Source organism: Mya arenaria, chromosome 6, assembly GCF_026914265.1.
Source record: "Mya arenaria isolate MELC-2E11 chromosome 6, ASM2691426v1".
Taxonomy (NCBI): Eukaryota; Metazoa; Mollusca; class Bivalvia; order Myida; family Myidae; genus Mya; species Mya arenaria.
The window spans coordinates 44,128,791-44,156,387 of NC_069127.1; the positions used below are offsets into that span (position 1 = coordinate 44,128,791).

At 34.8% G+C, this 27,597-nt stretch overlaps 2 protein-coding genes across 4 annotated transcripts in view; one reads left to right on the forward strand and one right to left on the reverse strand.

The window, feature by feature from the left end:
- Positions 1–15,255, forward strand: part of LOC128237011 (RNA-binding protein 28-like) — a 60,063-nt gene extending 44,808 nt beyond the window's left edge. For all 3 annotated transcript variants that reach the window (XM_052952180.1, XM_052952181.1, XM_052952182.1), the window contains exons 15-20: positions 2,394–2,543; positions 2,828–2,977; positions 6,295–6,369; positions 8,756–8,909; positions 9,054–9,193; positions 13,860–15,255. In XM_052952180.1, coding sequence (XP_052808140.1) covers positions 2,394–2,543; positions 2,828–2,977; positions 6,295–6,369; positions 8,756–8,909; positions 9,054–9,193; positions 13,860–13,973 — 783 coding nt within the window. In that variant the 3' untranslated portion in view covers positions 13,974–15,255. The remainder of the gene's footprint in view (positions 1–2,393; positions 2,544–2,827; positions 2,978–6,294; positions 6,370–8,755; positions 8,910–9,053; positions 9,194–13,859) is intronic.
- A 6,369-nt stretch (positions 15,256–21,624) lies between these two features.
- LOC128238844 (aldehyde dehydrogenase family 16 member A1-like) overlaps positions 21,625–27,597 on the reverse strand; it is a 114,764-nt gene continuing 108,791 nt past the window's right edge. The window contains exon 16 of the mRNA XM_052955128.1: positions 21,625–25,177. Coding sequence (XP_052811088.1) covers positions 25,066–25,177 — 112 coding nt within the window. The 3' untranslated portion in view covers positions 21,625–25,065. The remainder of the gene's footprint in view (positions 25,178–27,597) is intronic.

Sequence of the window (27,597 nt, forward strand, 5' to 3'; positions counted from 1 at the left end):
AGTGTTAATGTAAATATTGACTCATATTTATAAATCCTATATCTTTGTATACATCATATATCTTTGTTATAATGACTCATATCTATACATCATATATCTTTGTTATAATGACTCATATCTATACATCATATATCTTTGTTATAATGACTCATCTTATATCTTTGTTATAATGACTCATGTCTATACATCCTATATCTTTGATATAATGACTCATGTTTATACATCCTATATCTTTGTTATAATGACTCATAATTATACTTCATATATCTTTGTTATAAATTATAATAATGACTCATATTTATACATCCTATATCTTTGTTATAATGACTCATAATTATACTTCATATATCTTTGTTATAAATTATAATAATGACTCATATTTATACATCCTATATCTTTGTTCTAATGACTCATAATTATACTTCATATATCTTTGTTATAAATTATAATAATGACTCATGTCTATACATCCTATATCTTTGATATAATGACTCATGTTTATACATCCTATATCTTTGTTATAATGACTCATAATTATACTTCATATATCTTTGTTATAAATTATAATAATGACTCATGTCTATACATCCTATATCTTTGATATAATGACTCATGTTTATACATCCTATATCTTTGTTCTAATGACTCATAATTATACTTCATATATCTTTGTTATAAATTATAATAATGACTCATATTTATACATCCTATATCTTTGTTCTAATGACTCATAATTATACTTCATATATCTTTGTAATAAATTATAATAATGACTCATGTCTATACATCCTATATCTTTGATATAATGACTCATGTTTATACATCCTATATCTTTGTTATAATGACTCATAATTATACTTCATATATCTTTGTTATAAATTATAATAATGACTCATGTCTATACATCCTATATCTTTGATATAATGACTCATGTTTATACATCCTATATCTTTGTTATAATGACTCATAATTATACTTCATATATCTTTGTTATAAATTATAATAATGACTCATGTCTATACATCCTATATCTTTGATATAATGACTCATGTTTATACATCCTATATCTTTGTTATAATGACTCATAATTATACTTCATATATCTTTGTTATAAATTATAATAATGACTCATATTTATACATCCTATATCTTTGTTATAATGACTCATATTTATACTTCATATATCTTTGTTATAAACTATAATAATGACTCATATTTATACATCCTATATCTTTGTTCTAATGACTCATAATTATACTTCATATATCTTTGTTATAAATTATAATAATGACTCATATCTATACATCCTATATCTTTGTTCTAATGACTCATAATTATACTTCATATATCTTTGTTATAAATTATAATAATGACTCATATCTATACATCCTATATCTTTGTTCTAATGACTCATAATTATACTTCATATATCTTTGTTATAAATTATAATAATGACTCATATTTATACATCCTATATCTTTGTTATAATGACTCATAATTATACTTCATATATCTTTGTTATAAATTATTATAATGACTCATATTTATACATCCTATATCTTTGTTCTAATGACTCATAATTATACTTCATATATCTTTGTTATAAATTATAATAATGACTCATGTCTATACATCCTATATCTTTGATATAATGACTCATGTTTATACATCCTATATCTTTGTTCTAATGACTCATAATTATACTTCATATATCTTTGTTATAAATTATAATAATGACTCATATTTATACATCCTATATCTTTGTTATAATGACTCATAATTATATTTCATATATCTTTGTTATAAATTATAATAATGACTCATATTTATACATCCTATATCTTTGTTATAATGACTCATATTTATACTTCATATATCTTTGTTATAAACTATAATAATGACTCATATTTATACATCCTATATCTTTGTTATAATGACTCATATTTATACATCCTATATCTTTGTTATAATGACTCATATTTATACTTCATATATCTTTGTTATAAACTATAATAATGACTCATATTTATACATCCTATATCTTTGTTATAATGACTCATATTTATACATCCTATATCTTTGTTATAATGACTCATATTTATACTTCATATATCTTTGTTATAAACTATAATAATGACTCATGTTTATACATCATATATTAGGGTTTGGCACTGACTATTTTTCCAAGGGGTCCTAAAAGGACACCAGCATTTGAAATCAAGTGTCCCCTTTCTGAAATCAGGAGTCTCTTACATTCTTATGCCTGTTTTAACATTAAATGGGTATGACATCTTACCTTATACTGGTACAATTTGCATTCATGTATAATGCCTGCATACAATTGTTATATTAATTTGTAAATGATTATATCCTTGCTACCTGAATGTTGTCAGGTTGAGGAGTTGAAGCGTCATAAGCTGAAGAACATTAACATCTTCATTTCCCCCCTCCGTCTGTGTGTACGCAACATACCGGCCACTGTAGATGACCAGCAACTCAGGAAAATATTCAAGGATGCTGCTGGAGGTGGCAATGTTAATGAGGTGTGGATGTTAAAGCATGTTTATTCATTTAGAGGTTAAAGTAAGATTGAATGGTTGTTGAAAAATTAACTACTATAATTATGTTGAAATTTTGTCATTTTAAACTCATTAAGGTTTTAAGTTAGAGTAAAATGTCTCGCTTTTAATGCATGTGCAAACTGGGTTTAAACTGATGAGTTAAAATATGTATATTATAGGGTGGAAACAAATGAGCAACTGAATTTGCTCCAATCCTTGTCTGCATCATGTTAATAACACCTGATGATGTATGTTGTCTTTTGCAGTGTCGTATAATGCGTGACCGAGCCCGGGTGAATGCTGAAGGCAAAGGCAAATCTATGGGGTTTGCTTTCATTGCTTTCACCCAACATGAGCATGCCCTAGCTGCCCTCCGACACACAAATAACAACCCAGACATCTTTGGAGATAAAAAGGTAGAGGTTATGATATTTTTAGGACTTTTCAGCATAAATTAAGAAGAAGCCTAGCTTTTTATATTGGGAAATTTCAGATAGGAAAAAAAAAAAGATAATTGAATATCTGCAACATGGTTATTAAGGTGTTTTTATGTCATTGAAGGTGAGCATTTAGTATAATACAATCTGTAAGTCCCTACGGTTTCCAATCAATAACTTGAGAATGCTTAGGCTCAGGGATCTCAAACTTGGTAGGTTGGTCATAATGAACCTTATTGATTTTGAATTCAGTTGGTCAAGGTCATGGTGACATTGAGCTGACAATCTATGTCTGATGTAGATGAACCCTATTAAATTGGAGGTCAGTGAATGAAGATTAAGGTCAATAACTGATGAACACTTGGGCCTTGGAACCGTATACATGCTAGGCAGTTAAACACTACCAGCCGTTGACCCCTATTGATTCTGAGGTCAGTAGGCAAAATGCGAGTTTTGAGCCGTAAAACAGTTGACTGCTTTTACAGTGACCATAATTGGGTTTTGTTATATATCGCAGTGAATAATGGATACCAGGATTTCAATACGGTAGTCATGATAAAGCCATTTACCTACATGTTAAAAACTTCCTGCTATCGGTCCAACGAGCATTTCACAAACAATTGTCACATTCCTGTTACAGCGCTTCTTTTTAGCTTGACTATTAAAATTTTTAGCTTAGACTTTTTGAAGAACATGGAGAGCTATACTACCATGGTGTCAGCATCACACCTTGGTTAAGGTTTTGCATGTAACCAAATTTAAGTCAATATCTCCGCAAAGACATCATGTATTTCTTTAAAACTTCAGACATGTGTTCCAAACTATCCAACTTACATCATTAATCAAGTTAGTTAACTCTCTCTTGCATATGATGCAAAGTGAAACCCTTTGTTATTTAGCTTAAAAATTCTGGTTAAGGTTTTGCATGAAACACAGAGAAGACAATATCTTAGCAACTGCTCCATTTATTGCATTGAAACTTTATACAAGGGTTCTCAACCATCCATCATACTTAATTAATCAAGTTAGATCAAACATTGTCAAACATTGGTTTCTGTTCAATAACTTTAGTTAGCATTGATAGATATTGATGAAACTTGGTGTGTAGGTAGCTTATGGGAAGAGCTAGCTTGGGATTGCTTTTGAGGGGGGTGGGGCTAAGGTCAAGGTCACTGTTACTAAAAATAGAAAAATGGTTTCTGCCCAATAACTTTAGTTAGCATTAATAAATATTGACGAAACTTGGTGTGTAACTTGCTTATGTAAAGAGCTAGCTTAGGATTGCTTTTGAGTGGAGAGGGGCTAAGGTCAAGGTCACTATTACTTAAAATAGAAAAATGGTCAAGGTCACTGTTACTTAAAATAGAAAAATGGTTTCTGCCCAATAACTTTAGTTAGCATTGACAGATATTGATGAAACTTGGTGTGTAGGTAGCTTATGTGAAGAGCTAGCTTGGGATTGCTTTTGAGGGGGGGTGGGGCGAAGATCAAGGTCGCCTGTTACTAAAAATAGAAAAATGGTTTCTGCCCAATAGCTTTAGTTAGGATTGATAGATATTGACGAAAGTTGGTGTGTAGGTAGCTTATGGGAAGAGCTAGCTTGGGATTGCTATTGAGGGGGGAGGGGCTAAGGTCAAGGTCACTGTTACTTAAAATAGAAAAATGGTTTCTGCCCAATAACTTAAGTTAGCATGGACCGATATTGATGAAACTTGGTGTGTAAGTTGCTTATGTGAAGAGCTAGCTTGGGATTGCCTTGGGCTAAGGTCAAGGTCACTATTACTTAAAATAGAAAAATGGTCAAGGTCACTGTTACTTAAAATAGAAAAATGGTTTCTGCCCAATAACTTTAGTTAGCATTGACAGATATTGATGAAACTTGGTGTGTAGGTAGCTTTGATTGTATTTTCGGTTGTTATTATTTTCAGACTGAAAATCAGTACATTTTTAGCTCGACTATTCGAAGAATAGGTGGGCTATACTACTCGCCCCAGCGTCGGCGTCCGGTTAAAGTTTTAGGGCAAGTTGGGATTTTCACTTATAAGTCCAATACCCTACATTCAATTTGATTTAATACTTCACACAGTTGTTCAGGGCCATCACATGATGAGGTTAGATAACTCCATATTATTCTTTACACTGATTATGGCCCCTGATTGACTATGGAACTTAGGTTAAAGTTTTAGGGCAAGTTGGAATATTTATTAATAACTTCTATATCCTTTGTTCAATTGACTTAATACTTCACACAGTTGTTCAGGACCATCACACAATGAGGTTACATAACTCCATATTATCCTAAATACAAGTTATGGCCCCTGAATGACTTAGGTTAAAGATTTAGGGCAGGTTAAAGTTTTAGGGCAAGTTGGGATTTTCACTTAAAACTCCAATACCATTCATGCAATTGACTTAATACTTCACACAGATGTTCAGAGCCATCACATAATGATGTTAGATAACTCCATATTATCTTGTATACAAATTATGGCCACTGATTGACTATGGAACTTAGGTTAAAGTTTTGGGGCAGGGATATTGTTTAATAACTTCTATACCCTTCATTCAATTGACTTAATACTTCACACAATTGTTCAGGACCATCACCCAATGAGGTTACATAACTCCATATCCTTAATACAAGTTATGGCCCCTGATTGACTTAGGTTAAAGTTTTAGGCAAGTAAAAGTTAAGGGCAAGTTGGAATTTTAATAAAAAATACTTCTTTACCGTTCATTAAATGCACTTAATAAAATTCCAAATTATTTACGACCATCTTACAACAAGAAAAATAACTCTGTTTTAAGCCTAAATACAAATTATGGCCCTTGATTTTTTTTCCTTTGAAAGGCATATTTGTATATTCTTAACCACATTTTCATGCTGGGAAATCAATTTATTTGAATGACTTGCGTCATTGTTTGGGCGGGCTGGTGGGAGGGCAGCATCAAAGTCACCTTATGTATCAAATAATTTTAGTTAGGTTTGACATAAAGAGACCAAACTTGGTATTATTACATTGTTATTGTATTCTAAGTCAAAGCGGCGTAGTGGAGCGCGCTGTCTTACGACGGCTCTTGTTACTTTACTATTAGGTACATCCTTCTTTATTCTGTATAATAAAATGATTGCATCCCTGAATAACCTAAATGTTTCAAGAAATCTTTTCACACAAATTTTACTTGACCTGTCCAACATACCACATCCTTGATGATTGTGTAACTGTAAAAAAAAAAATTCATACATTATTTTGTGTATGATATGGTTTAAAACCATTTCTTGTTGTGTGTTACAGAGGCTGATAGTGGAATTTTCCCAGGAGAACAGGAAGGCCCTGGAGATTCAGGCCAAGAGGAGGGAACGGATTCAGGTAACATGACACACACACTCGCATCACATGTCATAACGCCGTAGTAGTGCAGAAAAGGGCTGAAAAGACGCAGAAGGAAGTCTTAAATGATGACAAGAAATGTATGAACATGGGAATTCTTGTGCCATTTTAGACCGGTCAAGTAAAACAACCTTTAACATGCACTGATTGGCCTCAATAATAGCATTAAACAACAAGTCCTCCTAAACCGCCTGGACAATTTTGATGAAACTTCAAAGGGATATTCTTTGGGTGGTGCCCTTTCAAAATTGTTCAAAGACATGAATTCCATGAAAAACTCTGGTTGCCATGGCAACTCAAAGGAAAAACTTCAAAAATCTACTTGACAAAAACAATTAGATCTAGAATTAGATATTTAGTGTGTAACAATGTCTAGCAGTTAATACCAAGTTTGTTCAAATTATACCTCACGGGTCAAAACTGGCCGGCCCTAGGAATCACAAATTTCTTACATACTTATTTAGTGAAACCTTGTGGCGTACACCCTTGATATTTTATGTGTATATCAAGTTTGTTCAAATCATGGTCCGGGGGTCAAAACTGGCCCTACCTCAGAGGTTACTAGTTTCTTATAAATTTGTATAAGAAACACATTTTGTTAAAATCTTATCATTATGTAAAGTTTACTCTTGAAAGGGCAGCAAATCTTGCTATATTGTCGCCCTTGCTGTTGGAGCTTACTTTTGGAATTTCTATGAAGCATCATAAAGTGGTCTTCTACCAAATCCTGCCCATGAAGTCGAAGCTGGCTCCAACCTGTTTGATCTTTTTTTATTTTTGAACTTACAGCAAAAAATTTGGACCATGTGTGACAATTTTGATAACAAATATATAAATGTTGTGCTTCGATAACCTTGATTGCGACCTTTTCACCTACTTTCTCATATTTGAAGCTACAGCAATGAAATTTGGAAGTGTGTACAGTTTTTTTGTAAACAGATATTAATATTGTCCTTGGATGACCTTAATTGTAACCTTTTGACCTACATTGGTTATTTTTGAAGCTGCAGCCTAGATATTCGGACCATGTGTACAGTTTTGAAAACAAATATCAATGTTGTCCTTGGATGACATTGACTATGACCTTTTGACCTACTTTCTTATTTTCATGCCCCCGAAGGACGGCATATTAAAATCACACCGTCCGTCCATATGTCCGTCTGTCCTTACGTCTGGCTCAATAACTCATGTCTGGGTTGTAACTTTCTCTGGTATGGACAGATTTTAAAATAACTTGCCACATGTGTTCAACATACCAAGACGGCGTGTCATGTGCAAGACCCGTGTCCCTACCTCTAAGGTCAAGGTCACTTCACAATGGAATGCTGCATAAAAGGACATAGAGTATAGGTTGTTGTGTCCGAGCTGTAACTTTCTCTTGTAAGGACATATTTTAAAATAACTTGCCACATGTGTTCAACATACCAAGATGACGTGTTGCTTGCAAGACCCATGTCCCTACCTCTAAGGTCAAGGTCACACTTAAGGTGTCTATTCACAATGGAATGCTGCATATTAGGACATAGAGTATAGGTTGTTATGTATATGACAGATTTACAACAAAAACTTGGCACATGTGTTTGGGATATTACGATTGTATGTCGTATGCAAGATCCACATGCATACATCAAAGGTCAGTGTTTGATCTTTAACTTTACATGTACTGACCTTGTTCATAGGTCAATGTCACATTCGGGGGTATTCGTCACATATTGTGACAGCTCTTGTTTGAAACTAGAGCAATTAAATTTGGACCATGAATTCAGTTTTGAAAACAAATATCAATGCTGTGCTTGGATGACCTTGTGACCTTTTGACCTACTTTTTTTTTTTTTAAATAGTGTTATGAAAATTGCCCATGTGTATAGTTTTGAGAACAAATATCAAGCTTATATATTTGGTGTGTAGCATTGTCAAATTTTCCTCTACCAAGATTGTTGAAACATCTGGTTATAAAAATGGCTCTGCCATGAGGGTTAACTGTAATACATAGAGATATAAAAAAAGAAAAATACTTGTAGTGTAACATTGTATAGTGGTAAGGTATTTTTTTTTTACTCCGGTGAGCCCTTTGGGGCCATCATGGCCCTCTTGTTTAATTATAATATGTAATCAGAGTATTGTTATGGTGTACATGAATCCAGCCACTTTATTATGTTTTTCTTTTACTTCAATTTTAAGCTGCTTTCATAAAAAATCAGCATGAACAATATCTGGTACCTCAATCATTATTTTCTTTCAAGAAAAAAACTATTTGTTTTAAAGTATGATATGTTGAAAAAAAAAGATTCTTAAACATTTCTTCTTTCCTTGACAATGTTCCATTGTAACATTATCACAGTAATATTTGTTATGAATATGTCAGTCGAAGCAGTCCCTGAAGCAGACAATGAAGCAGGAGATGGGTAATGCAAGGAGAGCCGAGATCGGTGGGGCAAGAAGAGCCCAGGGTAAGGCCCTCCCACTCATACACATGGCAGACAAGGACAGGCCGGCTAAGGGCGAGAAACAGCCCAAAGGTGAGTACATTTGATCACCATCTTGGTTGATGAATTTAGATTCATGGTAATCAAGCTGAGTATTGTGTGTTCTTTTACATTTTGTGTGAAGTTTAAATTGCCTTGCATTTAAAACTAAATATAATGCATATATTATACACCCAGGCCTGCCATCCCACTGGGGCCCAAAGATACGTCACAAGGCACGCCCCTCCCAGGAGCTGGCAACAAAGAAGGCCCGACAGGAACGTAAACAGGGAAGAGGTCAGAGAGCACAGAAACGAGAGGCATATGGGCAAACACAGGTATGGATATGGTCTCTGTTTGTAGTTCAGGGCTCATCCTAGCGTCAAATTTTAGGGAGAAGTGTCCCTCAGCTGAGTTAAGGTAGAAGTGAGAAGAGTGTGTTTGCAAGGCTCATTACTATATCATTGAACATTAACATGGTCCCAAAGAATAATTACATTATTTTGAATTAAATCAAAACAAAATAAGAGGAAGGTTCTGAAGATCGGATTTAAATTTTAAGAAACAACCAAAGAATTTGGTCGCACATTTTCATGATTTGACTACAGTCAATAGTTTTTCGCTATGTGGCAATTCATAAGCACTTAGCGATTTACATTGTTTTCATATCAAATGAATTTTAATGGAGATTCTTATCAAGTTTCTGCAACTTTCATGTAGTTAACTACTACGAGGAATTCTGCGATTGTAATCCATAGGTCTACTGATCAGCTGCTTAGGGCTAAAAGTCCATCCCTGTGTAAAGCGGATAGATGATAAATTCACTGATTTGGTTGCAAAATGGAGAGTGGGTCTAACACTATAAGTGTACTGTTTATAACTCGGGGTTTGCGCTGGTGATCGCCATTCTGCTATTTACAACAAAATTGCAGATTTTTATGGACAACAAATTTTTCAGAATATTTTCTTAAAATGATGTAAGCGGCGCACTATGTGGTCTGCATAATTTTGGTTTGGTCTCTGCAGATCATCCAGTTGATATCCAAAAATAAGGGCTTGACTGGGTTTATAAATTCGGAATTTTATGGCTTTCGCGGATTAACATTGACATTCTGTAATGATTAGGGCTCATAGTAGCAAAAGTGTTACAGTTGATAAAATCAGAAAAAAGTCAGCAGTCGACTTCTCTTTGATGTAATTAAACAGCGAAGTCAATTAACACAGAGTGGAATTAGTTAGGATGAACCCTAATGTGTACAAGGAGAGATCAGAGGGCACAGGGGCAAACACAGGTAGGGGAATTGACACTGTAATGTGTACAAGGAGAGATCAGAGGGCACAGGGGCAAACACAGGTAGGGGAATGGACACTGTAATGTGTACAAGGAGAGATCAGAGGGCACAGGGGCAAACACAGGTAGGGGAATGGACACTGTAATGTGTACAAGGAGAGGTCAGAGGATGTATACGAGGAGAGATCAGAGGGCACAAAAGTGCCAGGCAAATGGGCAAACACAGGTAGGGGAACAGACACTGTAATGTGTACAAGGAGAAATCAGAGAGCACAGTTTCTGTATGTATACAAGGAGAGGTCAAAGGGCACATGGGCAAACACAGATAGGGGAACAGTTTCTGTATGTATTCAAGGAGAGGTCAGATGGCACAGAAGTACCAGGCACATGTGCAAACACAGATAGGGGACGCAGTTTCTGTATGTATACAAGGAGAGGTCAGAGGATGTATACAAGGAGTGGTCAGAGGGCAAAGAAGTTCCAGGCACATGAGCAAACACAGGTAGGGGAACAGCTTCTGTATGTATACAAGGAGAGATCAGAGGATGTATACAAGGAGAGGTCAGAGGGCACAGAAGTGCCGGGCACATGTGCAAACACAAGTAGGGGAACAGTTTCTGTATGTATACAAGGAGAGGTCAGAGGATGTATACAAGGAGTGGTCAGAGGGCACAAAAGTTCCAGGCACATGAGCAAACACAGGTAGGGGAATGGACACTGTAATGTGTACAAGGAGAGATCAGAGGGTGTATACAAGGTGAGGTCAGAGGATGTATACAAGGTGAGGTCAGAGGGCACATGGGCAAATACAGGTAGGTGAACAGTTTCTATATGTATACAAGGAGAGGTCAGAGGATGTATACAAGGAGAGGTCAGAGGGCACATGGGCAAATACAGGTAGGGGAATGGACACTGTAATGTGTACAAGGAGAGATCAGAGGATGTATATAAGGAGAGGTCAGAGGGCACCTGGGCAAATACAGGTAGGTGAACAGTTTCTATATGTATACAAGGTGAGGTCAGAGGATGTATACAAGGAGAGGTCAGAGGGCACATGGGCAAATACAGGTAGGTGAACGGATTCTATATGTATACAAGGAGAGGTCAGAGGATGTATACAAGGAGAGGTCAGAGGGCACCTGGGCAAATACAGGTAGGTGAACAGTTTCTATATGTATACAAGATGAGGTCAGAGGATGTATACAAGGAGAGATCAGAGGGCACAGAAGTGCCAGGCACAGGGGCAAACACAGGTAGGGGAACAGACACTGTAATGAGTACAAGGAGAAATCAAAGGGCACAGAAGTGCCGGGCACATGGGCAAACACAGGTAGGGAAACAGTTTCTATATGTATACAAGGAGAGGTCAGAGGATGTATACAAGGAGAGATAAGAGGGCACATGGGCAAACGTGAGGACACAGGTATGTGATCGGTTTCTATATGTATACAAGGAGAGGTCAGAGGATGTACACAAGAAGAGCTCAGAGGGCACATGGGCAAACACAGGTAAGTGAACGGTTTCTATATGTATGCAAGAAGAGGTCAGAGGATGTATACAAGGAGAGGTCAGAGGACACAGAAGTGCGAGGCACATGGGCAAACACAGGAAGGTGAACGGTTTCTATATGTATGCAAGGAGAAGTCAGAGGGCACATGGGCAAACTCAGGTAGGTGAAAGGTTTCTATGTGTATACAAGGTGAGGTCAGAGGGCACATGGGCAATCACAGGTAGGTTAACGGTTTCTATATGTTTACAAGGAGAGGTCAGAGGGCACAGAAGTGTCAGGCACATGGGCAAACACAGGTAGGGGAACAGTTTCTGTATGTAGATCTCTGTAATCATTTAAGAATTCTGTGATGTATTTAGATAAGTTTTGGAAAGGATAAATACTAGGGATGCAAACGAATATTCGATCAAACATTTGGTATTCGAATGTCAAAATCGGTATTTGAATATTCAATATTTTTGGGGTGAATAAATAGAATAATAATAATTTTGCCCGCAACTCTGTTGTTGGGTATATAGTACGTTTGTCTTGTTTTTACAACGATTGACCTATAATGCCAGAGGTGTGAATGAGATGATAATACACTTAACACGCGCCATATGTCATTTAGGGACATCCTCGGGTACAATAAAAAGTCTTTTCTAATTTTACAATAGTGACATCTAAAATTTCAATCTTCTTCAGTAAATTAAAAGCATTTGCCAATTAAGGATTTAAAGAATCGGCCTTTAATGTGTTGTCTTCTGTGCAACATTGCTAAAATCGCAAATCAATGGCTGCTTTTTCATACTAAGTAGAGGTCAATCCTTAAGAACGAGGCTGCTCGTCCTACAGAAAGACCTTCCATAGGCGCATAACGCCATTTGATCAGTAATCCATCTTATTTCACAATGTTTACAAAAACAAAGGCAGTGAAATTGAAATAATTCAATTTTTTGTTTGTTCATAATCTTTTACTCTCTTCTCTCTAAAAATTGGGAATTTCAGAGGCTCATTAATGGAATTCAGGGTCTGCCGAGCTGGCTACGACAAAGTATAGGGTTAAAATGCCCGGACTATTACTTTAGCGAATAGTATTAATAGTTTACTATAACTTCTAAAATATGTATTTTGGTAATCGAATATTCGATCAAAAGATTTACCGAATATTCGAATATTAGTTTTGCCATTGGTTTGCATCCCTATAAATACCAACATGTTCAATATCACCAAGAATGAGCAAAATGCTAAAATGGCACTGATTTTGTAAAAAATCGACAAATAGTAAAGCCATACGATGCTAGGGTGGTACACATCACATGAGATTAGGAATATACCTACGTAATTATGCTTTATATCATGCATGGATATTATTTCTAAACCATGTTTTGTCGCCTTATTCAATGGTGTAGATATAGAAATAAAATAATAGAGGACATTCATACCTCAAAAAAATCTTTCAGGAATAAATTATTAAAATATCTTTTTGAACTGTTTTGCACCTTTTTCTAATTATATCTTAGTTCTGCATGTATTGTTTATAGAACATTTTATAATAGCTTACATATGGAAGCATAATTTCTAGATGTAGTGCATCATGGAAGTGTTATGGCTTTAATAGTGGAAAATGAAAAACACTGGCATTTTGACATTCAGCAGTGTATTTTCAGTGAGGTACAAAAATAGCATAATTTCGAAATTGGAACAAACTGATGATGGTACTTCCTTTATAATAATGTTGTGTAAGTTAAATAAGTGATCTTAAAATGGCTTTCGCATCATCAAAAGCATGTATCATTTATCCTCAATGACACTATACGCTGTATGTTCTAATTACGCTAAACGCTGTTTGTTCTTATTTCATTATACGCTGTTTGTTCTTATTTCATTTAACCCTGCATGTTCTAATTAAGCTAAACGCTATTTGTTCTTCATTATACGCTGTATGTTTTAATTACACTAAACGCTGTTAGTTCTTATTTCATTATGCGCTGTTTGTTCTTATTTCACTATACGCTGTTTGTTCTTATTTCATTATATGCTGTTTGTTCTTATTTCACTATATGCTGTATGTTCTTATTTCATTATACTTTGTTCTTATTTCATTATACGCTGTTTGTTCTTATTTTATTTAACGCTGTATGTTCTTATTTTATTTAACGCTGTATGTTCATATTTTATTTTAAACGATATGTTCTTATTTCATTTAATGTTCTTATTTCAGGCTCCAAAGTTGCAGAAGCAGAGGAGAGGAAGTGACTATGATCAATTTGATAACATGGTTAATAAATACAAAAACAACATTATGGCTAAAAAGAAGTCAAAGTGGTTTGAGTGAAATATGTGGTAATAGCTATTGCAATACATTCTTCAGGATTTCAAATTAGCCATGGTACATTCATTGTATTTTATAAACATTTTTCAAACTACAGTCAAATCTCGCCACGTCAAAGTCATCGCTTAACTAGATAATAAGGCTTTTAAACCATTGCAATGGGATTTTATATTTTTTAATCAGTAAATTTTGGTTACCTGATGAATAATGGTTGTTTTGGTAACCTGATAGTTTTGGTTACCTGATAAATAATGGTAGTTTTTGTAACCTGGTGAAAAGTGGTAGTTTAGGTTACCTGGTGAATAATGGTAGAATTAGTTACCTTATGAATTATGTTGGTTACCTGATGATTAATGTTGGTTACCTGATGAATAATGGTAGTTATGGTTACCTGGTGAATTATGTGATTATTGGTAGCCTGATAGTTTTGGTTACCTGGTGAATTATGTTAGTTTTGGTAACCTGATGAATAATGGTAGTTTTTGAAACCTGGTGAATAGTGATAGTTTTGGTTACCTGGTGAATAGTGATAGTTTTGGTTACCTGATGAATAATGGTAGTTTTTGTAACCTGGTGAATAGTGGTTGTATGGGTTACCTGATGAATTATGTTGGTTACCTGATGAATTATGTTGGTTCCTTGAGTACTAATAGTAGTTTTGGTTACCTGATGAATAATGGTAGTTTTTGTAACCTGGTGAATAATGATAGTTTGGGTTACCTGGCGAATAGTGTTGGTTACATGATGAATAATGGTAGTTTTGTTTACCTGATGAATAATGTTGTTACCTGATGAATACTGTTTGTTACCTGGTGACACTAATGGTAGCTTTGGTTACCTGGTGAAATAATGTTGGTTGCCTGATGTGAATAATGTTGGTTGCCTGATGAATAATGGTAGCTTTGGTTACCTGGTGAATTATGTTGGTTGCCTGATGTGAATAATGTTGGTTGCCTGATGTGAATAATGTTGGTTGCCTGATCAATAATGGCAGTTTTGGTTTTATGCATCCAATTGTATAAACCGGTTAATTCTTTTGTTTGGTTTAAATAAATTATGGTAGTTTTGGTATCTTGGTAGATGTTGGAAATCAAGCAGTTATTTATTTTAAAAAAATAGATACTGTTATTCAGGGGAAGTACAGTGTTTTCTTTTCGCAAAAACACGAAAAAAGCAACACAATGTATATGTTTTAAGAAAATTTCAATGTATTATCCTTTGTTTAGATTCAATAAGTTGCTGTCTGTAATAAAATAAAGGACAAATAAATCAAAATGCAAGAGTGATAGAATAGTTTCTCTGTTTTCTATACTCTATTACAAGTATATGTCTTTGTGCTGGTAAAATTTTACTTTTACTCGACTTTTGCATTAAATTTTGTAGTTGCTTTTCCTCATGAGTTCGTTGGTTAGAGGCATATCAAAATGTCAAAAATACTCATGGCAAATCATTCCTGAACGAGGCAGTGATAAAACCATAAACATCATACTGTACAGAAATAAAAGGCATGCATCATTTTATGCTGGTGGGCATAAAATATGATCAGTCCACAAATTCATCATTTATTTACCCCCACCTAAAGGTGAAGCCTATAAAGCAATGGCAAGTGTGTTCGCTTGCCGAGTCCAAAGCTTTTTTGTCCGGAGCATAACTCTGAGTGTGATATTATTTTGATTTATTATAGCCCTTTGTTGATTTTCATGCTTAATTTATAAGTCTAAGTGGTATTGACTTCAAACTTCATATACAGTGCACTGAAACCATAAGTCAGGCCAGCATATCTTTTGAGTTATTGCACTATGTTAAGCTTAAAAAACTGCAGCAAAACTCCCAAGTCTTTGGGAGAGCATTACATACACATACAGGAACCATAACTCAGATATTTTTCATACTTTTTTCTTTTTGCTGCATTGGTTTAAAACCAATTGTCTCTAAATAAAACAAAACCCCTAACTCAATTTCTATGTTCTTACATTGGCCTTTGTTCAATTCCAATCCTCTGTCAAAATATGATGGAGATTCAGCTTGCGACGTCTATTGTGATAATTGTATTTTATAGCAGCACTTGTCACATGCATTGCACAACAGGTCTATGGCAGACTAGTAAGGAAATTCATAGGTCAGCTGTGGGTATATAGTATGGCATTCCTTCGTTTTGCAATGTTAAATGCTGTTCTAGACCCATCTTCAGGGGATCTAACGTAAATTATTTTTGCGGTATTTTAAGTGAGGGACATACACGTTCAATAAGGAACAAAATGGCATATTCTTTGAGTATTTTGGTGTGTTCGAAGGATATTTTGACCTGGTAAATAAATATCCCTTATATCACAATATAACTAGAACTGTAAGCCATAGGCTAACGAATACCCCCCACCCCTCCATGTCTAGGTTGTTTGCCCTGGAGTTAGGCCGGACAAAGCTAATTTTGCCTACAAGGGGAGATAACTCCAGTCAGGGTCATGTGACCTGTACCAAATTCACAGAGGCGAAAGTTTACAACATGGCCATTAATTTCTGAAAGTTTGATAAAGATTTGTTGAATAATAACAAAGATGAATCCCGGACAGGGCTCATTTTGCCTACTTTAACACATCAAGGGGAGATAACTCCAGTCAGGGTTATGTGACCTGTACCAATTTCACAGAGGCGCAAGTTTACATCATGGCCATTAATTTCTGAAAGTTTGAAAAAGATTTGTTGAATAATAACAAAGATGAATCCCGGACAGGGCTTATTTTGCCTACTTTAACACATCAAGGGGAGATAACTCTGGTCAGGGTCATGTGACCCGTACCAATTTCACAGAGGCGCAAGTTTACATCATGGCCATTAATATCTGAAAGTTTGAAAAAGATTTGTTGAATAATAACAAAGATGAATCCCGGACAGGGCTTATTTTGCCTACTTTAACACATCAAGGGGAGATAACTCTGGTCAGGGTCATGTGACCCGTACCAATTTCACAGAGGCGCAAGTTTACATCATGGCCATTAATATCTGAAAGTTTGAAAAAGATTTGTTCAATAACGACAAAGATGAATCCCGGACAAAAAAAAAACGGACGGACAGACAGACGGACAACCCGATTCCAGTATACCCCCCCAAACTTTGTTTTGGGGGGTATAAATACGCCTACCCAGAGGCTAGCCTAAGGTCATCTGGAAAAAAATTAACCTATGTTTTAAGAGGTCTTAACTAACAAGAGCTGTTGTAGGACTATACCCCGTTTTGTTTAAGAAATGAATACAATAATTATGTAATATGTGCCTGTCAAAAGCAAAAAACAAATATGTCAACCCTAACTAAAGTTATTCAGTACCAAGCGGTAATCTATTTTTAGTTACAGTGACCTTGACCCTAGGGACCCAAACACATCCCATGAAAGGTCTCAATAAACTCTTCCTATATACCAAGTTTGGTCGCAATATGTCAACCCTAACTAAAGTTATTCAGTACCAACAATTTTCTATTTATAGTAACAGTGACCTAGCCCAAACACAATCCTATAACAGATCTCCATAAACTTCCTATGTACTATGTTTGGTCACTATATGTCCAACTTGACTCAAATTATTTGATATCAAAAGTGAATTTGACACTGCCCTACCACAAGAACAATGACACATGTCATTCTTATAACCAGATTTTACTATGAGAAAACTTGGTTAATAATATAAAAATGTGCCAATAAAAAGCAATAAAATAAAGTTATTTTTTTTAGCTAAAGTCAATCAAGGGCCATAATTCATGTTTGGAGTTAAATTTATGTGACCTTATTGGTCGTCAATAATTGTTTGAAGTACTAAGTCAATTGACCTTACGACAGGATTTGATTGACAGGTCTTATAACGAAGTGTATAGAAGTTAATAATAAAAATCCAAAATTGCCATAAAACTTGAACCTCACACAATGCATTGTGACCTAAAACCTGAAGTCCATCAGGTGCCATTATTTGTATTTAGGATAATATTGAGTTATGTAACCTCATTGTGTAATGGTCGTGAACAACTGTGTGAAGTATTAAGTGAATAGAATGAAGGGTATTGGAGTTAAAAGTGAAAATCATAATGCCCTAAAACTCGAAACTGACGTCGGAACGAGTAGTAAAGCCTCCTTTTTCGAGCTAAAAATGGGGCGAGAAGAAGTCAAGCTAAAAAGTTATTGAATGTTTAAGCTGAATGATTGTTTACAAATTGAAAATAGAAAAATGCGAGACTTGAAACTGTTGTTTTTTAAGTCAAATATACCGTTCTTGGACTGATTTTAGCTAAATTTGATTTTTTATTTCTTTTTGATGGCTTGTGTACTTATCATGGGTACTATATGGCCATTTTTTTATGTTTACATGGGTGAAAATTTTCAGTATTGATACTGAATTCAGTATTTTGGAAAATATTTATCCTATATAATGTATTGTAAAAATGGCATTTTCCTCTGTAAATACCCTATTTTCAGTATTTTGAAAAATTCAAACTTTCACCCATGTGTTTAAACAACTTGAATGTTTGCAGTGGAAGTTTTATGCAGTTTTTGTTTGCTGTATAATCAGAATAAGTGTGTTAATAAAAGAGTAATTAAGACACGAGCTTTAATACGAAATGGCCATATATAGCACCCATGTTAATTGCACAAGCTGTCATAAAGAAATAGATGCAAACACTTTTGGCAATTCTAAGCCCTCAGAATTGTAGGAATGTTCTAGTCCTGCAAGCCCTCAGATTTGTAGGAATGTTCTAGTCCTGCAAGCCCTCAGATTTGTAGGAATGTTCTAGTCCTGCAAGCCCTCAGATTTGTAGGAATGTTCTAGTCCTGCGATTGTCTTCCTTTGAACCCACAAGTCTACAAACATAGGACACCTTCACAACATTGAATGTCTGCAATTGACTCGGGCTAATCCTCCGACTATAATTCTTCTTTACGATTTGACTTTGACCGCCTATTTTCCAACAGTTCTATAACACACATTTTTATGTGATTACTAATATCTTAAAACAAAAGAATGGTAGGTTGTATGTGACAAAACACAAGGTGAGCAAATTGTATAAAGTTACTGGAGTCAGAGGTGCACAGTTAATAAAATGGCATGATATGTTGACAGAGAAATTAGCTCTATTTTAAGCTTGTCTGTCTTTAGTAGGAGAAAGTCTAGGTATTCTAATATCCCTGTTGTCTGGTAGTTGTCAGTGACAGCCATGCCATTTTGTTCAGTTGTGCCTTTTGAGCTCTGTTAAGCATAGAAAAAAAAAGCTTTTTTGGTAATTTAGCTAAAACAAATTGAATATTATCTTGATTTTGGATGTCTTTTGAAAGGTGTTGACCTGTCATCTATCATCATTAACATATGTTTTATCAATACCACAGCCAAACAGATACTTAATGACATAAACTAAAAAATGTCAAATATAAAAGACCTGAGCATTTATTTGCCACACTGACTTTAGGATCACAAGTTTTTCTTGTGCCTTGATTGGTATGCTTAAGAAGTTGACTCGACACATTTTGATTTAATCATCCTGATGTTTTGAAAGATACCAAATACTCAAAATATGAGATAGTTTTTATACCTGGACCACTTAGTGTTGTGGGCTATATATAGGAATAATCTTGTCCCGTCTCTCCTGGGCCATAGGGACAAGTCTACTTTTCTCCATATGTTATTGAGGTATGACCTCAAACTTCATACACATATTGACTGTGTTGAAAAAAAATAATTCATGCCTTACTTTCAAGATGTTAAAGTCCTTATTTCTATATAGTAAGACCATTAACTTTATTGATGCCTTCTCACGGACATAGGGCATTCAATGGGCATACACCACTCCCAGTGATCTTATTACAAGAAGGTGGTGTAGTGGGGATAATAATTAAATCCAGTGACAGCTCTAGTTAGTTCTGACAAATTTGAAATAGGATGTTTGTTTTATTTCTAAGATGTTTATTTCATTAAAACATCTGAAGTTATACATTTTCTATTATCTTTCTATTACCGTATTTTCTCGACTATAAGGCGATTCGCTTATAAGACGGCCCCCTAACTTTGCCCATGAAATCTGGTGCTTTTTGTTTCGACTCGCTTATAAGACGGGGTCAATTTATAAGCAAATCTAAAATGCTAAAATTCTTCCTAATGTGTAAAAATGTTCAAGCTCAACGGACAATTATCGACTTTCGCGGTAACTGTTTTTGTTTTACTCAAAGAAAATGGCGATCAACTGTGAGCTCTCTATTTGGAGGTAGGTTAAAAATGAGTACATAAGTTTGCAGGACAGGTCGTTACTTATCGGAATTGTAATAATTAATCAATAACAACATATGTTTGTTTTAGTTTTTTTTTTATTGAAGACACCAATGAAGTTCTTCGGCAAAATAAATGGCTTCAATAACAACTGCGAAAAGCCGAGGCATGAATAGGTGTTTGTTTAGCAATTATGCTTTAGGCAATAATGTCCCTTGATTGGCGACGAACATAAAGGATTCATATTCGCATTGTCATTTGTTTGCTTAATCAAATTGACAGTAAGGTACCTACATCATATTAAGATTCCAATTTATTGATTTGATATATCTGTCAAACTAATTATACAGACACGCGCCATGAGAAAAAATGTAGATATAACGGTACACTGTGTGACGTCAGAGCACGCGCGGTGAAGAGATTTCGTGTTGTTGTTTACTTAATTGCCCCATACTTGTATCAGCACACGATATACTGGATAGACGAATACCCTATGTAAAATTTTACTGATTTTGACTTGAATCTTTTTTTAATATTTTATCGACTCGCTTATAAGACGGGTCCCCGACTTTGGGGGTAAAAATCGGGACCCAATTTCCCCGTCTTATAGTCGAGAAAATACGGTATCTGAGTTTTTATTGTCACATGTTATTTTTTTAAATGACTGTGTGTCACCTAGGTAGCTAGGTTTCAGGAACAGGGTTTTCACTAGACGGAACATGTACAACATTGTGAAACATGTACATCATTGTCGAACATGTACATCGTTGTGAAACATGTACATTGTTGTGGAACATGTACATCATTGTGAAACATGTACATCATTGTCAAACATGTACAACATTGTGAAACATGTCGAACATGTACATCATTCAGAAACATGTACATTGTTGTGGAACATGTACATCATTGTGAAACATGTACATCGTTGTGAAACATGTACATTGTTGTGGAACATGTACATCATTGTGAAACATGTACATCATTGTGGAACATGTACATCGTTGTCGAACATGTACATCGTTGTGAAACATGTACATCGTTGTGGAACACGTACATCGTTGTCGAACATGTACATCATTGTGGAACACGTACATCGTTGTCGAACATGTACATCGTTGTGAAACATGTACATCATTGTGGAACACGTACATCGTTGTCGAACATGTACATCGTTGTGAAACATGTACATCATTGTCGAACATGTACATCGTTGTGAAACATGTACATCATTGTCGAACATGTACATCATTGTCGAACAAGTACATAGTTGTGGAACATGTGCATCGTTGTGGAACATGTACATCATTGTGAAACACGACATCATTGTGAAACATGTACATCGTTGTGACATTTAAATGATTTCCTTTAAAACTAGAAAATGTTTATTTTGTAAAAATGAAGAGGAACATACATGTATTTTAATACTTTATTTCCATATTATTGTCTCTCTAGGATACAAAACAAACATGTTTATTTGTGAAGAGCACAATACACAATATATATGAATTTGACACCATCAAACAGTATTTCAATAACTGAACTACGCACTGTCAGATTCAAATGTAAATGCTTATGAATTCAAGTTAGATTTTTGTGGTCTAGATTTTTGTGGTCTTTAAATTGTGTATCAAGTGTCTTTCTCTTTATGCTTTATGGTGAAATATGTCATTTCCACTGCTCTTATATTCAATGCAGTAAAACAATTTGATATTTTCACTGCTCTGAAAGAGCAAACCAAAGTGACATATTTTTGATAATTTAGTACATAAATCAATTTTTTATTTAACTTAAAATATCTATCTTTTTCCACCATTCGTAAAAGTATTGCTTTCTGTCATTACTCTGATTTTATTTATAGATCTAATACTGAAAAAATATTGAAACACTCATGAACTGATATATGTATACAAATTCAAAAGATCTATAATACTCCTAGAAAACTGAACTATGCCATGAACATATACACAGCTCTTATTACATGTACTTGACTAGCAATAATATAACAGGAATGTTCTTCAAAAATCTGGAACACAGCTAGAACACTACTTAGAATAGGTATTGTAAAGCTACAAACACATTAAAAAGATTTTTGAATTAAATAATATTTAGCAAACCAAACCAATATGTACATTCCTATTTCAAAAAGATGTAAGCATGTGCATTGGTATACACCAATATAGACCGTTAATCACTGTGTAAAGTAGATACGTTTGAAAAACTTAGCTGAACTTTTAATACAATACAAAATGTATATGGCTGTTTGCTTTTATTCACCACAACAACAAATAATTTGAAAGCTTGAGGAGAGGGACATTTGGATGACAGAATAAAAATTGTTGTTTATTGATTACTTAATACAGTATTGCAATTATCTATCGTGCTTTATACCTCTTGTACCATTGTTATTTCAATATATTCTAGCATTTATGTACAATCATGTGCTGGTCTATTTAATAACCATGGCATTTTCAGGTTTCAATAAAATTGTCAATACTAATATGATGGCTACCAATTTAAACAGGTTTTCTCTGCGTCCTTTCTATAGTATAAAGTTTTTCCCCCATTTTTTTCTCGTCAACTTGGCCAACTATTACATTCTCCAATGTCAAACATGTTAAAACCTAGTTTATGGAGGGTTTAAATTTTAAACTAAACATGTATACTAAAAAACAGTTTTGCTTGGTTTTGTTTTTTAGCTAGTATGAATGTTGATTCCTGGAAGAGCCAAGTATGAAATGAAAGCTACAAACTGTTACCAACAAATTGATGTCTATGGAACTTGTTCTATACATTACATGTACATACACACTCATATTATTCATGAATAATCCACTGTACCTAATAAATGAACAGAAGCTAAAATGCAAAAAGACCTAATAAATAGGAACACACTTGTGTCAACCACATCCCATTTGTTCTCAAACTTATGCAAGACATATAAAAGTCACAAATTTGAACTTGAAGTAATACAACTCAAATCCCATATTTAAATACTGCCTTAAAGATATAGTATTAACAAACATGTAAATAAATGATTTATTATGGAGTGTGTGAGTGGTAAGGTTACAGAGAATCACATCGTGACCCTCTTTAATAAATCTTTGTGTTCCTTTCCTCTATCATCTCATATTGTGTAGCTTGCCATTTTCTCATCTCGTATTGTGTAACCTTACCAGTTTCATGTCTCATATTGTGTACATATTTAAAAATGGCAAAGGAATAATGACATTAATTACAATAAACTTTGTTTCATTAAAACGAGTTGATTACTAATAATTAAATGCAATATTCATGTACATTTCTTATTCTAAATTTATAACATTTGTATTATATTATTCTAAACTGAGTTTCCTTTGTGGCAAAAAACAACAACAAATATTTTAAACCAATTTTAAACTAATTTTAAAGTTATCTCATATTCAGCGAATATATTGTCATGTTATTTGACGTGCTAGCCTTTTGCAGAAGCTGGGTTGGACTGGTTATGTCACTTCATAATACTATTCTTTATGGAGAGTTTCTGTCAAAGGCATGCAGTCGACAGCTTTTTTGGGGTCAAATTCTTCAAATATTGGATTAGCATGGTATATTTTATTGTATTTAAACCTTAAAGACTTTTACTATTTGCAAATACAGTTCCATGTCCAGAACATGCACATTATTCAGTAATATTTCCTTTTGTTTTGATACGAACGCATGTTTTCATTTTCACATAGATTTTTTTTATTTTGAACAAACTTGAAATCAATACATTGTTAAAAGTAAACGACAGATACTTAATGTGTTTCATTTAAGTTGCCTCCCTTATGTATATCATTAATTTGTTAAATGCATGTTTACTCACGTGCAGTTTAGAGTAGTTTTTTTCTAGTCAGTTTTGGTTTAACTGTGTGCATACCACAGAACAAATACAATACACTCAAAATGTTTCCATGTAGTTATAAAATAATGCTAGTTACTACTCTAAGACTAGCAAATATTATAATTATGTATGACACCTCATCAAGTTCTTACACTAAATGATTAATACATTTTGAAGGATTATTTCTTCTACTTCAAAAGTCACTTTGAAATCTTACTAATGCCAAAAATGCATAGAGCAACATTATGAAAAGAAATGTCAGTATTCCTACTTTTCTGAGTTGTCTTATGAGGAACTAGAAATTATGCCGATGTTATAACCTAGTTTATAAGAATAAATTTAAAGAAAAAAAAACAGTTTTCACTTCTGTTGACAAGTGCAGTTTGTTGAAGGTCATGTGGATAGAAACAGGCAACTGATTAGCCCCGCCTTGTCCGGACACTGATGAGTCAGTCGGGTATGGGCAGGGTGGGTCCTGGTAATTGGGACTTCATACAAAACATTGCTTTCACCAGCAAGGTTTCTAAATAAACTTCCTGTTTGCAATAACACTTTGGATAATAATACTTAAAACAGTTCTACTGAACAAATAGAAATTTCAATCAACTATGCTTTTCAATAAAAAATTTTGTAGAAAGTAAATACATGTTTAAAGACAACAAACAGAGTAAAAACCAGCCTATACAACCCTTGCAAACACCGGATTCTAAATAAAAAAAAATGATAGAGGAAAATTTATACTTTATATGAAAAGAAAATGTATAATCATCATGAAAATAGCAAAAAAAGATTTATTAAGGCATGTACTCCAAAGAAAATAAAACACGATCATTCCACTTTTTTTATCAGTAACAATTTTGTAATTTTGCAATTTTGTATTCTAATGGCAATAAGAACCATGAATAGTAGGCAACATTTTCCAACATCAGAAATGAAAGATCAGTCTAGAGAGGTGGAAATGTGGGCCAAGATTGAGTGTGTGTGGGGCTGGTTAGTTGGCAAACACGTCTCCCATGGGAACCCAGATGTTCTTCACCTGTACAGCCTGGTAGAGAAACTCCCCACCCTGGCCCTGCTCCGGATCCTCCCAGTCTCGCTCAAACCTGCATTGACAGGGGTAATGAATAATATCAAGTTCTGGAAAAATGAATTCAAGCTGGAGTATTCCTTGCAGAACAATTGATATATCTATAAATAAATTAACTTTTTTCATCAGATACAAACATGTACATTACATAACATTTATATTAGAATACCCAATGAAGGTAATATTCTCAGAGTCTATATTTGCAATTAAATGAAAATACCCTCCAAACTAAAGACAGTGTTCGACACTAACTGAGTCCTGGAATCCCTGGTACACCAATTTTTCAGAAGGGACACTCAAGCTTTCAAATGACCAATAACAAGAGATGTTTGTCAAACATTATGCCCCCTGAGCGCCAAGTTGCCAGAAATATTTGGACAATTGAATGAAATATGCATGGACTGAAATGACAGCTGATTTGTCATTGGATGCATATGAGGCAGGTCATCTACTGGTCATACCTAATCTTCATGTCAAGTTTGATGACCATAGGTCCGGGAATTGTTGAGTTATCACTCGGACAAGCTTTGGTCTTCCAACAGACCGACCGACATGTGCAAAGCAATTATATAACCCCTCTGCTTCGAAGGGGGGCATAATTAAACTAGATGTTCACTGAAAACTGATACTTCAACTCATGCATTTAGTGACATATAAATTTCTACTGTCTACTATATAAGAAAATAAAATATGGACAATCAGAAAACCTTTTTTCAGCTTACAGTCACACTGACCTTGACCTTTGACCCACTGACCTCAAAATCAATAGGGTTCATCTGCTGGTCATGACCAATAAGCCTACCTAGTATGAGGTCCCTGGGTCAAAGCGTTCTCAAGTTATTGATCGGAAACCGTTTTTCATGTTAAGGTCACACTGACCTTGACCTTTGACCTCAAAATCAATAGGGTTCATCTGCTGGTCATGACCAATACACCTACCAAGTATGAGGTTCCTGGGTCAAAGCGTTCTCAAGTTATTGATCGGAAACCGTTTTTCATGTAAAGGTCACACTGACCTTGACCTTTGACCCACTGACCTCAAAATCAATAGGGTTCATCTGCTGGTCATGACCAATAAGCCTACCTAGTATGAGGTCCCTGGGTCAAAGCGTTCTCAAGTTATTGATCGGAAACCGTTTTTCATGTTAAGGTCACACTGACCTTGACCTTTGACCCACTGACCTCAAAATCAATAGGGTTCATCTGCTGGTCATGACCAATACACCTACCAAGTATGAGGTTCCTGGGTCAAAGCGTTCTCAAGTTATTGATCGGAAACCGTTTTTCATGTAAAGGTCACACTGACCTTGACCTTTGACCCACTGACCTCAAAATCAATAGGGTTCATCTGCTGGTGATGACCAATACACATACCAAGTATGAGGTCCCTCGGTCAAAGCGTTCTCAAGTTATTGATCGGAAACCATTTGGTATTCCGACCGACCGACCGACAGACAGACAGACCGACCGACCGACCGACCGACATGTGCAAAACAATATACCCCACTTTTTTCAAAAGGGGGCATAAAAAAGAAGGGATAAAAGTAGGAATATATTTTTGAAAAAGTAGGGATAAATAGGGATATTAAGAGCAAAAAGTAGGGATAGTAGGCCTCTTTACTTACCTTTTTGGATGAAAGCAAATGATTACTAAACCTATTTATCAATAGCATATATATATTACCTGAGATACGGTGCGTATGCGCAGCGCACTTTTCGGTTGCGACTTCCGCAGTTAGCAGGAACGAAATTTAACTATGTTAAATTGATCGTAGATCAATTATTAGAATTATAGGAGTATAGCTTTTATGTACAATGGTGCACTGTAAACTCATTTTATTGGAAATTTACAATTTTGATCGCTGACAAGTTATATTTACGATACTTTTGGGTGTTTTTTACTCTATGACATGGTCCACGTGTTTTTCAAAAGGGCCGACGTGGGTCCCAACGTTGTTGGGAAAGACACTGACAAAACCAAACGTAGTTTGGCACATTCGACGGAAAGTTCAAAAAAAGGGAAAGCTCCCGCTAAAAGAAATCGTGACGAAGGACAGACCAAAAAATCAACGCCGTTCTCAGAAAATATGCAGACAAAACTGTCGGCATCAGAGGACAAAATGCTCTCGGCATTAAATAGTATACAAAGTACAATGAAACAACATTCAGAGGTTTTAAATTCGTTTGCAAAACGACTGGACGTAATTGAAAATTACGACGATGAATACGAACAAGAGGACTATGATTATGAGGCTGTTGTTTGCAAAGTATCAGGGAGAACTTCAGACACAGAGGATTTTCAGAGGAAACTACCAATATTATCATGCTATCTTGGAGACCAGGGACTAAGAAATAATATAACACGCATATCAAAAGGTGGTTTCAGTACTGTAGTGAAAGGGAAACATCTCCAATTTTACCAACGCTGGAAACAGT